General features: G+C 37.2%; 1 protein-coding gene across 1 annotated transcript in view; it reads right to left on the bottom strand.

Moving 5' to 3' along the window:
- The window catches only part of LOC101526410 (phospholipid-transporting ATPase ABCA3-like), a 60041-nt gene that overhangs the window by 15833 nt on the left and 31180 nt on the right, over positions 1 to 13028 (bottom strand). Inside the window, exons 16-21 of the mRNA XM_058681090.1 lie at positions 9716 to 9866; positions 8320 to 8418; positions 7878 to 8034; positions 6404 to 6701; positions 3968 to 4217; positions 3613 to 3817 (exon numbers count right to left, since the gene is read on the bottom strand). Coding sequence (XP_058537073.1) covers positions 3613 to 3817; positions 3968 to 4217; positions 6404 to 6701; positions 7878 to 8034; positions 8320 to 8418; positions 9716 to 9866 — 1160 coding nt within the window. The remainder of the gene's footprint in view (positions 1 to 3612; positions 3818 to 3967; positions 4218 to 6403; positions 6702 to 7877; positions 8035 to 8319; positions 8419 to 9715; positions 9867 to 13028) is intronic.

Here is a 13028-nt window from a genome sequence, read left to right as displayed (position 1 = left end):
ATGTGAAGGAGCATGAGAGTAAACACCCTTATCTGGTTCCAGATCTTAGAGAAAATGTTCATACCATTCTTTCTAGTCAGTGTGATGGTTGTTGAGAGCTTTTCTACAAAATCTATTGTACTGAGACATGCTTCTGCAGCATCTGATTTCTTCAGTTCTTTTTCTTTTGAAATTATAAATGGATGTTAAATATCGGGGTGCTTTTTCTAGATTTACTGAGATGACAAAATGCTTATCCTTCATTTTGTTAGTATTGTTTGTTGATTTACATATATTGAACTATTCTCCATCCCTAAGAGAAATATCCTTTGATCATGATAAGTGTTTTTTTTGATGTGTTGCTGGATTCATGTTATTAGTATTTTTGTGGAGAGTTTTTACATCTATGTTTGTCAAACATTTCTCTAAAGTTTCTGTCCTTGTTTGTGTGTCTGTTTTTGTCTAGCTTTTGAATTCAAGGTAATATTGGCTTCTAGAATGAGTTTGGAAGGGTTCTCATCCTTTTAATTTATTACTATTATTATTATTTGCAATTGACTGAGAAAAAGTGTTTTATTTCTCCCTGAAAGTTTGCTAGAATTCAGCAGTGAAGCCATCTGCTTCTGTGTATTTTTATGTTGGAAAATTTGGCTCCTTCAATTTTAGCAACTATTACTGGTCTAATCAAGTTTTCTATGTCTTCATGGTGCAGTCATGTTAAGGTACATGCATTCAGAAAGTTGTCTATTTATTACAGGGTTTCTGAATTATTGGTATGTAGTTGTTCATAACAGTCCCTAACGGTTTCTTATATTTTTAATGACTTAAAATGCATTATGTTCCTCCACCTTGTTGCATGGTGGGAGGGTTTGGGGAGGGGTGGGGAGAATCCAAGTACCTACGAAACTGTGTCACATAATACAATGTAATTAATGAATTAAAAATAATAAATAAAAAAAATAAAAAACAAAAAATGCATTGCGTTTCATCTATTTAAATATTTCATGTAGTTTAGCCAAACGTTTGTCAGTTTTTGTTTACTCTTTCAGAAAAAACCTTCAGTTCATTGACCTTTTCTACTGATTTTAAAGTTTTGATTTACATCTGCTGCAACCTTCACTGTGTTTTTTCTCCTACTAACTTCGAGTTTGGTCTTTTTCTGTGACTTTGAGATACACTGTCACGTTGTTTAACTTAACATTTTTCCATTTTTATATAAATACTTATTGCCATAAACAAGGGTACTGCTTTTGCTATGTCCCAAAGAGTTTGGTGTGTTGTACTGTCTTTTACACTGTTACAATGTGTTTTCATTTGTTCATTTACATTTTCCTTTCTTCAGTTCTTACCTATGATTCAGTTGGGAGGATGTTGTTCAGTTCTCAGGCTTTTGTATAATTCCTAGAGTTCTTGTGCTGTTGATTTCTAGCTTTATTACATTGTGTTCAGATAAGACACATGCTTTTAGATTTTTAAAACTTGCTAAATCTTTTGGGATAATATGTGCTCTATCCTATAGAAAGTGTATTCTGGAGCTGTGGGATGGGCTGTCTCTAAATGTGATATATCCAATTGGCCTATATTACAATTCACTGTTTCTTTGTTGGTTTTTCACCTGAGTCATCTGTTGTTGGAAGCCCCTCAATATTTGCCAGAACTTGCTAGTCTTTACAGCTAATGTCTGTTTCATTAAATTGAGCTCATTGTTATTAGATGCACATGCACATACAATTGTCATGCTTTCTTTCTGAAGTTTCCTAAGTTTAAGACTGGATACTATGAAGTTGCTTATAGTAAATTTAGGGCAAACACTCTAAGACACTGATGTTAGGAATAATTTCTTGGATATAGTCCTATTGCTGCCCAGGCCACAATGTTAGATCACAACACCAGTTTTCGACCCTTCAATACCTGCACAGCATTTGGTAGAGCTAAGGCCCATGTTGCTATGGGCTGTCTGCTGCTGAGGTGGGCTTGCAGCTTGGAGCCACTACAACCTAACACAGATAATGCCAGCCAGGATATAAATCCAGTTGACTGGCACAACAGGTCTCCATATGAGGGACTCCATCCACAGGCACTTACCTGGGGACAGCGACCACTAGCATCTACCCAGTGATAATTTCACCAGATCCAAGATACATGCCTGTGTCTACTTTGGTATTCTAATCTTTGCTGTCTTCGTAGTAGGGTTGGGGAAGCAGAGATAAAGGAAGATATTTGGCTTCTCAGGCTGACACTAATAATGTTGCATTTGAGTTTCCACAGCTATAGGGCCCTTCTTTGTCTCATGGAAACACGCCAAGTCTATGAGAATTTGGGGTCATGCAAGCTGAGATTTATGTCCATTAAACTATGGTGTAAGTCTGTGCCTGGTGCAGAGCATATACAGAGGCTGCACCAGTGAAAAGATGCTGAGGCTTTTGGCTTTACGTGATGCTGCATCTCACCACAGCAGGCCTTGATGCAATACTAACTCCTAAGCTCACCTTCTCACTACTTTTTGGAGGCAGGTGCTTAAACCTGCTAACTTTTGGGAGGTTGGGGAGATGGCATCAGACTGCTGTCATGAGCCTGAAATTCCATCTGAGTCATCCACTTGAGTGGCAGGGACCCAAGTACTTAAGCTCTCATCTACTGCTTCCCAGGGTAGTCATTAGCGGAAAGCTGGATCAGAAATAGCAGAGGTGTTATTCAAGCCGGGCACTATGATAGTATGGGAAGCAGGTGTCCCAAATTGCCATTTAACCACTATGTCAAACAGTTGCCCCCAACTTTTTTTTGATAGCCATTCTAACAGATATGATATCCCATAGTTTTGATTCACAATTACATTCTGATTAGAAAAACAGAATATTTTATATACTTGTGAGCCATCTTCACATTTTCTTTGGAGAAATGTCTATATAGTTTTTGTTAATATTGTTGGATAGTGTTCTGGGAGCAGGGTGGCCTGCACTCAAATGTTTTATTTTTGCTGTAATTTTTCAATTGTTGGTATTATATGGATATGACTTTCATGTGAATAAGGACAATCAACCGCATTTACCTCTCCAGAGTATGACGTATACTTACTCTCATAGAGTCTAGGAATGCAAATCGTGGAAAACAGCTTAACCTTACAATAGTGATTGTGCACACAGTGCTCCAACAGGAGCTTGAGATGGGACTTAGATGTAAGTCAAACTAATGCTGAGTCCCAAGATAGTGTCCAATTTATAGAATTATACGTGTGTATATAAACATATATGATACATTGAAGAGATTCAGAGTGAAGCCACAGAAGATGCCAGTGGTGTAAGAGAGACAGAAGGATCACCAGACAACAAAACTGGTTACATGAGACATGGATAACAGTTTTTCTATCTGTAGAGCAGTTGTGATAGCTAGCATAAGTTGATAATAAATGGGACACTGGTCCATGAATAATCTGTGGTGTTGCCAAAAAAAAAAAAAAACAATTCCACTATTGAAGGATATGGGAGAAAAAGTTTCTACAGTGAGATTTAGAATGTGTTTCAAAAGGTCATGAGAAAGTATGTTACTGGCAGAGCTAGATTTGCAAAAAACACTTGGAATTTGTTTCATGATACAGAGAGAAAGTAAAGTTGAGAAACTTTACCTAACACTTACCAGCAGTAATAAGATAGAAATGAGGAAGATGATGAAATCATACAATAAGGCAGAAATCCAGTACACTAAGACAGAGGTTCCACTCAAAAATTGGATCTGCTTTGCCTTGGAGATTCTCTCAGTCACTGTTAGGAGACAAAATCCACTGATCATAATAGCTATGCCAAGTTGCATATTTGAGGCCACCACATTTCCATTTTCTAATCTACAGAATAAGGAACAAAAGAAGATACATAAAAAATCAAAAAGATAGGAAATACACACTACTATAAATAGCTATTATTGGCATGTATCACATAGGCTGGAAAAATTATTTAAAGTGTGAAACTTAGTTCTAACGAAAAGGATAGCATACCGTCGCTTTTCCTTATTTATAATGCTACGGCGTGGCTGAGGCTTATTGGAGATTGTTAATGAAGCATTCTTGCCAAAAAGTGACATGAATAGAACGTTGTCTAACACTGCTAAGGCCAGAGAGGGTGAATGGTATGCTTCATTGTTGAACAGAGCAGTGAATATTGTCTGACTTTCTTTAATGTCAATGGAAAATGCAATAATGCATACACGTTTATCTTTATTTTCCATCAAGTAATTCAGTAGGTTACCTAGGATGAGAAAACAATATTGGTTAATGTATCCATAATTCAGGTCAATTTCCCATAATGATTGCTTAAGATAATTGTTATTCCACTCGAGTACATTATTCCATCATTAAATCTGAAACTCTGTTTAAAATCTATAATATAAACTATAACTTCAATGAGAAAACACAACATGAATCTCTCAATTTGCTTAGCTGTGTTATACTTAGGTATAAGTAGTTCCACTTACAGCAATGATTGCTTATATAGTACAGCTGATAATACTTTATACAAAACAAGAAAAGATATATAAATGTATGTATATGTATACATAAAGATTTTATTTTCTTGGAAATTCAGATTTACAGAGAGAAAGAGAGACAGAGAGAAAGATATTCCATCCACTGATTCACTCCCCAAGTAGCCGCAATGGCTGGAGCTGAACCAATCCAAAGCCAGGAACAGGAGCTTCTTTGGGGTCTCCCACGTGAGTACAGGGTCCCAAGGCTTTGAGCCATCCTCTCCTCCTTTCCAAGGTCACAAGCAGAGAGCTGGAAATGGAGCAGCCAGGATATGGATTGATGCTAATATGGGATCCTGGCACATGCAAAGTGTGGACTAACTACTAGGCTACCACACCAGGCCTGATCACATATACTTTTTTTTTTTTAAAAGATTTATTTATTTTTATTGGAAAGGCAGATATACAGAGAGGAGGAGAGACAGAAAGATCTTCCTTCCGATGATTCATTCCCCAAGTGACCCCAATGGCTGGTACTTGCCAATTCAAAGCCAGGAGCCAGGAGCTCCTCCAGGTCTCCCACGCGGGTGCAGGGTCCCAAGACTTTGGGCTATCCTCGACTACTTTCCCAGGCCACAAGCAAGGAGCTGGATGGGGAGTAGGGCCACTGAGATTAGAACCGGCGCCCATATGGAATCATGGCGCATGCCAGGCGAGGACTTTAATCATTACGCTATCGCGCTGGGCCCGATCACATATACTTTTCTTTTTTTATATTAATTACATTGCATTATGTGACACAGTTTCACAGGCTCTGGGATTCCCCCAACCCCTCCCCATACCCTCCCACCATGGTGGATTTCTCCACCTTGTTGCTCTATTACATTTCAAATTCAGTCAAGATACTTTCATCGCAAGCATCTACCAAGCATAGAGTCCAGCATCTTATTGTCCAGATAAATTCAATGGTTTCTTGGGGAGACCATCTCTGGCCTGAAGGCAGGGCTGGCAGAATATTATCCCGATTAATTTAAAGCCACAACATAACACCAACAACAATTTACAACGTTGTGGAATTATTTGACATGGTATTGAGTAACCAATATGTTAAAAAAATGCAAGTTCTTACCACATACTGTGACTACTTCATTGACATTTCAATTTTAGTTTATATACCATCAGCTTCTATACACCTTAAAATGGCTATAGGGTACTATTCAGTTGTCTCGTGTCTATTTTCATTTTAGTATTTAGCAGTTTATAGTGTTGAAGCATAATTTTACTGAACCTGGCAAATTTTAGGATAGTCTAAACTGGCTTATAACTCTAATAAGGCTTATGTCAACAGTTGAAGTGCAGAACAGTTTTAGGAGGGATGTGCAGAGAAATCCTCAGTACTTTTAAAGAACTTCTTTGAGGGTAGTGGAGATCTAGAAAAACAATCTACATCAAGTGACTAAAACCCTGGGAAGAGTAAAACGCGTTAAAGGAAGTTCAACATTTTACAATTCCTTTTCCTTTATTTATTTAATGATAGGTTTGTCTTCATAAAATTTAGAGTTCTCCAAAATGGCTCTCTAAGCAGTGGAATGTTCTAACAGTAAGCAAGATATAAAAGAGGCATTCAAAAAGTTTATGAAAAAAAATGAGTACTGCAAAAAAATGTGCATGGTTTAAAAATTATTTACATCAAAATAAATTGATCTTTTGATTACATATCTCCACAAACTTGTTGAAGTACCCACATAGACTATAATAATTTCAACTAAGCCTCAAATCAACTTCAATTCCTGATTGGATTTATTGCTTACCTGTAAAATCAATATTGATGGCTAGCAGTAGAAAAAGACAAAAACAAAAAAAACAGACTTAGTACACAAATATTATAGTTAAGATTCTTCTTTAAAAGTAAGAAAAAAGAGTACTTAAGAACACTGTTTCACTTTTATTTTCTTTTACTGGATCTTACCTTTGACTTCTTTAAGTTCCTGGTTTTCAGACGTTAGCTTACTGTCAAGAAGTTTTAAGAAATCTGTAGTGAAATTTGAATTTCCAGAAATGGAAAAAGGCACAGTGGTCCGACCATAGTCACCCAGATTCATTTCTCTGGCATTCTCATCAGCACTTGAAGGCTTACCAATCTCAAACATAAAGGCAAAGGAAGCTACAAGTCCCAGTGTCTGTAACAACACTAGTTTCCAGTTGCGCCGACTGAACATCATTCTCTTTAAGAACATGGCACGAAACTGTTGGCAATAAAGCTGACACTAAACACAGAAAAAAGAAGAAACAAAAGATTATGATAGTACACACCTAAACCAATACTCCATGATGAAATAAATTAACATGAATGCACTGAAATGTTATGATATGAAGATATATAGTATAATCATACAAACTTCACCTACATAACATGGACTGGAACCTGAAGCAAAGTATTATAGGACACACTAGCATGATCTACTTTTGTGGTATAAGGCAGGTGAGAACAAATTATGGCCTGTTATTGTACATAAAGTTGTATTGAGACATAGCCATGGCCACTGATTGCTGGCTTTTGATATAGTACTTGAATCTCAACAGCAGGATTTTCCTTAGATCCTGATAACCACATTAACAATGTACTTTACTGGAGGAATAAACAGTGCAGAATGAAAGAGATGTGCTAACTCAGAGACTTCCCATGTGAGAATCACAGTGCTTAGGGGATGGTCTGATAGGCAGTAACAGCTTCCACTGCAGAAACTTAAAAACATACTGTTGAATATTTTAAGAATCAGGCTCACTAATCCCTTATTCTATCTTCAGTGGAGCAACAAATGTCTGAGTTATCAATTTGGAAAGAATATAAAAAAGAACAGAGGAATGACTGATGTTGTCTTTTTCTTCCAAGGTATGTCTTTTCTCCATACCCAGAACATACCTTACACATTACCCAGAACCTCTCTTCTGTAACAGTGTATCAGTTAGGTGTGGCACAAGAGACTCCGCATTTCTTGTTGGGGCCTCGGTGACTGAAAACTTCAAATGCCCTGCACTTAATCATTAAAACGAAATGCAGGGCCTGGCGTGGTGGCCTAGCAACTAAAGTCCTCGCCTTGAAAGCGCTGGGATCCCATATGGTCGCCGGTTCTAATTCCGGCAGCTCCACTTCCCATTCAGTTCCCTGCTTGTGGCCTGGGAAAGCAGTTGAGGACGGCCCAATGCATTGGGACCCTGCACCCGTGTGGAGACCTGGAGGAGGTTCCTGGCTCTTGGCTTCAGATCGGCACAGCACTGGCTGTTGGGGTCACTTGGGCAGTGAATCATTGGACAGAAGATCTTTCTCTCACTGTACATCTTTGTAATGAAAATAAAATAAATCTTAAGAAAAACAAAAACAAAAACGAAATGCACTTTACTCAAACCAGAAGTATACCAGATTTCTCAGTCAGAGTGCTTACCCCAGTATTAAACGTAACAGAGATTTCCTGCGGCATGGAAGAATGCACTTCTCTGACTTCTGATGCATTCCTATTCCAGTTCGTGGTGGGTTGAACCTCTTGGGAGGAAGGTTGCACAGCTTGGGTATCTGCTGGTACATTTTCCATCTGACTGACCCTGCATCCAAACAAAAAGCAAAAGCAGAGAAACCATAAACTTTGCACTTCAAACTCCTCCCCACATGTTGGTTAGAGAGTGTGAATAGCAGTTTCCAACACAGAAGCTTCCCTGGTTTGCTCACTGGTTGGCAGGGACATTGCTTAGAGGCAGCAAGGTCACTAAAGTAGAGTAGTGGCTCCCAAATTCACTTCCACCTCCCCAAAGCCCACATATTTCTAGTTGGTCCTTCCCACTCCAACCCCTCCACCCAAGGTTTACTTTTCTCTATACATTATCACTTACCTGAGGAAGACTTCTTCCATGGTGGTGATAGAGACACCAAAGCTAGCAATACCCAGTTCTGCCTGTTTCCTTTCCAGATTAGTAAACAGAGCTTCAAACCTGGAGGCAGACAGAGTAAGAGCTGGCAACAAACTAGATGGCTTTCATATGTGTATCTTCTTATTCTAAACTGATTAACTCTTATCAGTGAGGAAAATGTAGCTAATTCTTCACTTCATTGGTTATTATTTCATGCTTTTGGTAAATCAGAAATGTGGAAAAACAAATAGAAAGAAACTAATAAACTGATACAGCAAATTTTCCCACTGTTCCTGGTTCTTGGATAATTATGATGATTTTTTCCAGGTTTATCAATTTACTTTTTTTTTTTTAATTTTGAAAGGCATAACAAGAGTGACTGAGTAAGTGAGTGAGTGAATAAGATATCTTTCATTTGCTTTAACTCTCCAATACTCACAACAGTCTTGGCTAGGCCAGACCTTAGCCAGGAGTTCAGAATTCTACCTAGATGTCCCGTGTGGCATTAGGGACACAAGCACTTGAGTCATCATTCGTTGTCTTCAGGGGGCACCTTAACCTGAAGTTGGATTTGAAGCAGAGGAACAAGTGACTTCACTAACTGCTATTGCCAAAACCCCACTGCTGTTTGTTTGTTTTGTTTTTTTAAGGATTACCACAGGCAGAGTTCTCTCTCATACTCCCTTTGATGGTAACTGGAGACTTTCTACTGCTTACTGCCTCTGAATTCTTGTTGCCTTAATTCTAAAAAGTACCATTTAAATAGTTTCACTTTTAAATCACATTTTTAAAAAAAGATGTGTTGATTAGAAAGGCAGGGTTCAGAGGGAGGGAGGGAGGGAGGTGTGAGTAGGAGACAGGGAGACAGGGACACAGGAGGGAGGGAGGGAGAGACTATCTTCACTATCTGGTTCATTTTCCAAATGACCACCAGAGTTGGAGTCGGGCCAGGCTGAAGCCAGAAAAATGCACTCCATCTTGGTCTTCCCACATGGGTGGCAGGGGCTCAAGCACTCGGGCCACCTTTTCCTGCCCCTCCCCATCTTTCCAGAACATTTGTAGAGTAGCTGGAACTTGAATCAGTGATCATACAGGAAGCCAGTGTCACAGGTACTGTCTTCAGCTGTTGTTCCACAATGGCTCTTAACTGAACTTTCTTACTACTCCTCTTTACTCACCAGCAGTGATTTTTAGTCCACCAAGAATATACTATACTCATGGTTATAGTCATTAGGTAATCTCTCTCTCCTCAGTGCAAATGATAGCTTGAAAAGAAGTTATATTTTAATAAAAAGTTAAATCTTAGAAGAAACCAGGAAAAACTACAATGATTTCTGGATATTTAAAACCAATCATTTAGTACTTTATAGATTCATACCTGTATATATACTCTTGGGGTAGAATAAATGACAGTTCAGTTCCAACGTTGCTCTTCATTGTAGCTACTGGCACATAATTATGAATCAATTTTGTAACTTCTTCAACATCACAATGAGGTGCTTTCACCATGACTATGTGGTATCCCACACCTGAGAAAATTCATTTAGAGGAAGAAATAAAACAATTTCGGACTTCCCATATTCTTGTGAGACTGTACTTAGCTTCCTATTGCTTGAATGAGCTAAAAATACAGCATGTCACAAGTCATTTGATTACAACTCTAGGAAACCTAGTAAATTCTTCTTTTTAGAATTTCATTAATTCTTAGAAACTGATAATGATCTGGATCATATAACCAGCTATGGAAGGTAGGATGAAGTCTCTGTTATCTGACTTCTAATTTTATTTTGAGGAAATAATTATTTACTTGAAAAGGCAGAGTTATAAAGAGAGAGAGAGAATTGAGAGAGAAAGAGAGAATGGAGATGAGACTGAGGCATACAGCAAAAACAATATCAAGAGCCATGTTTATAGAAGCTTGTTCTTACATTAAAAACACAGAAAGATTCTAAACAAATGATCTAACTGTGCATCTTAAGGACTTAGGGGACTATACAAAAGCAACCAAAGCCAAAATAAACAGGAGGCAAGAAATAATATTAATTAGGGCATACGTAAATAAAAATTCAAACTAAAAAACGATACACAAGATGAACAAAGTGAAAAGCTTTTTATAGTAAGTTACAAAGGAAAAAGGGAGAAAAACTTTGAAATCAGAGATGAAAAATAATAACTAATACAACAGAATACTAAAATAATAAGAAACTACTATGAATAACTGTATGCTAGAACATTGGGAAACCATGAAAAAATGGACGAAGTCCTAGATACATACAACTAATAAAGATTAAATCAAAAAAATTTTGAAAATCTAAAAAAAAACCCCCAAAAACAAGTAACAAGATTGAAGCAGTACTTAAAAGTTTTCCATCAGGGCCCGGCAGTGTGGCCTAGTGGCTAAAGTCCTCACCTTGAACGCGCCGGGATCCCATATGGGCGCCGGTTCTAATCCCGGCAGCTCCACTTCCCATGCAGCTCCCTGCTTGTGGCCTGGGAAAGTAATCGAGGATGGCCGAATTCTTTGGGATCCTGCACTCTTGTGGGAGACCTGGAAGAGGTTCCTGGCTCCTGGCTCTGGATTAGCACAGCACCGGCCGGGTCACTTAGGGAGTGAATCATTGGATGGAAGATCTTCCTCTCTGTTTCTCCTCCTCTCTGTATATCTGACTTTGTAATAGAAATAAATAAATCTTTAAAAAAAAAAAGTTTTCCACCAAAGAAACATCTAAGGCCTGATGGCTTTACTACTGAATTCTACAAAATATTTAAAGAGAAGCTAACTCCAATACAATTTACATAATTCCCAAATACTGAAAGATATAGAGCTCTACTAAACTCTTACAAGGTCACACTAGCAAGGTATAATAGCATTGTACTGGCATGAGAACCAACACACATAACAAATGCTGGCAATGGCCTAGAGAAAGGTGAACTCTGATGCGCTGGTGATGAATGCAAATTAATGCAGCCACTGTGAACAATAGTTTGGAAATATAATACACACAGAAAAATAAAGATATGCATTATTGATTTTTCAGCAGAAACTGTGCTAGTCAAAACATGATGCAGTGACAGTATTACAGTTCATGGGCAAATTTCAGCAATATCGTGTTCTACAAACAGCAAAAATATTTCAAAACTTAAGACAAGCAAAAATGAGGCAATTTATTACCCACAGATGTTCATCTGTTTAAAGGATGCACTTTAGCCACAAATAATAGTACATTTTCACTAAATAATAATTAAAATATAATTTGTGTGATGTTGCTAATAAAAGGGTTTAAGAATAGAGATGAACCTTTACATCAATAACCAAGAAATAACATCAAGTTCATAAAGCAAAAAGCTCAATACTATTAAGAAGCTCATTCTTCCCCAAAATAACATACAGATTAAAAGTAATATGAACCAACATTCCATAAGATTTGTATGTACCATTTGATAAAATGACTAAGATTTAGATGGAAACAAAAAGGCCTTAAAATAATTCAAGTGATTTTTTTTTTCTTAAAGAAGAGAAAAAAATGGGTGGATTTAAGTTACCTGTTTTTAAGAGTTCAGTAACTCAAGATAAACTATTAATGACTGGTAATCCTAAATGATTAGTTTTAGATTAAACAACAGAAAATTTGGACATAGATGTATTTGCAGATCATCCAACGATTTTCATCAAAGGTGTTAAAGCAACTCAATTAGGGAAATAGGTTTTCAACAAATGGCTCTAGATGATCACATAGTAAAACATCACTTGCCTAATATCATTTGCAAAAATCAACCTGAACTCCATCATAAGTCCTTAGCATTGTAAACTTAGGATTGTAAAATGTCAAGAAAAAAAAAAAAAAAGATATCTTTGCAACCTTTAGGTCAGCAAAGAGTTCCTAGGAAGAACACAAAGAGTTTCAAAAAAAACAAAAAAGAAAGAAAACAACTGGTAAATGGGACTTTACAAAATAAAAAAATGAATTCTTATCAATGGATACCATTAACATTGACAATATACACATTTACAATAAAAGACCCAAATAGCCAACTCCCAACAGTAGGTCATGGGGGGGGGGAACTAGGCATTTCATAAAGTTTATATAAACAGCCAAATTATAAAACCACATCCAACATAATTAATTATTCTTTAGTGAAAGGTACATTAAAACCACCAATTAATTCCAAAGTTAACAATATCATGTTAGTGCAGATATGGAGGAAGTGGAATTCAAAATTAGGCTGGCTGGCATAAAAATATACACTTTGGAGAACCTTTTTGATAGAATATACATGAAAGTTTTGATGAGTATTCCACTAATAAGTACCAGAGACACTTTACTACTAAGTACTTTTATCCAAAATACAGTTTTACCCAAGAGATTTTTACAAACATGGTACAGTTTTTCATGACATGTGACAACCTAAACTGACCTAAAACAACTCCCCCAAATCCATGAAGAGTACAAAGTAGATGCTATTGACATATGTGGCAGTACTGATGAATCAAAGACCTAAAGTTAAGACCTAAGACTATGAAGTTATGAAAATATAGGGGAAACACTACCATGCTTTGGTAAAGAAATTAATGATATTCAAGAGCAGCAAAACGAAAGCTCAAAAACAGCTACTTCTAGTGCAGGTGAACTGCTAGAAAGTGGCTCAAAGAACTTATGGTGTCATGTCACTATTTAGTATCTTGCTTGGCT

This window comes from Ochotona princeps, chromosome 24, assembly GCF_030435755.1.
Source record: "Ochotona princeps isolate mOchPri1 chromosome 24, mOchPri1.hap1, whole genome shotgun sequence".
Taxonomy (NCBI): domain Eukaryota; kingdom Metazoa; phylum Chordata; class Mammalia; order Lagomorpha; family Ochotonidae; genus Ochotona; species Ochotona princeps.
Note: the sequence above shows the minus strand (reverse complement) of the source record. Positions and strands in the feature narration are given on the sequence as shown.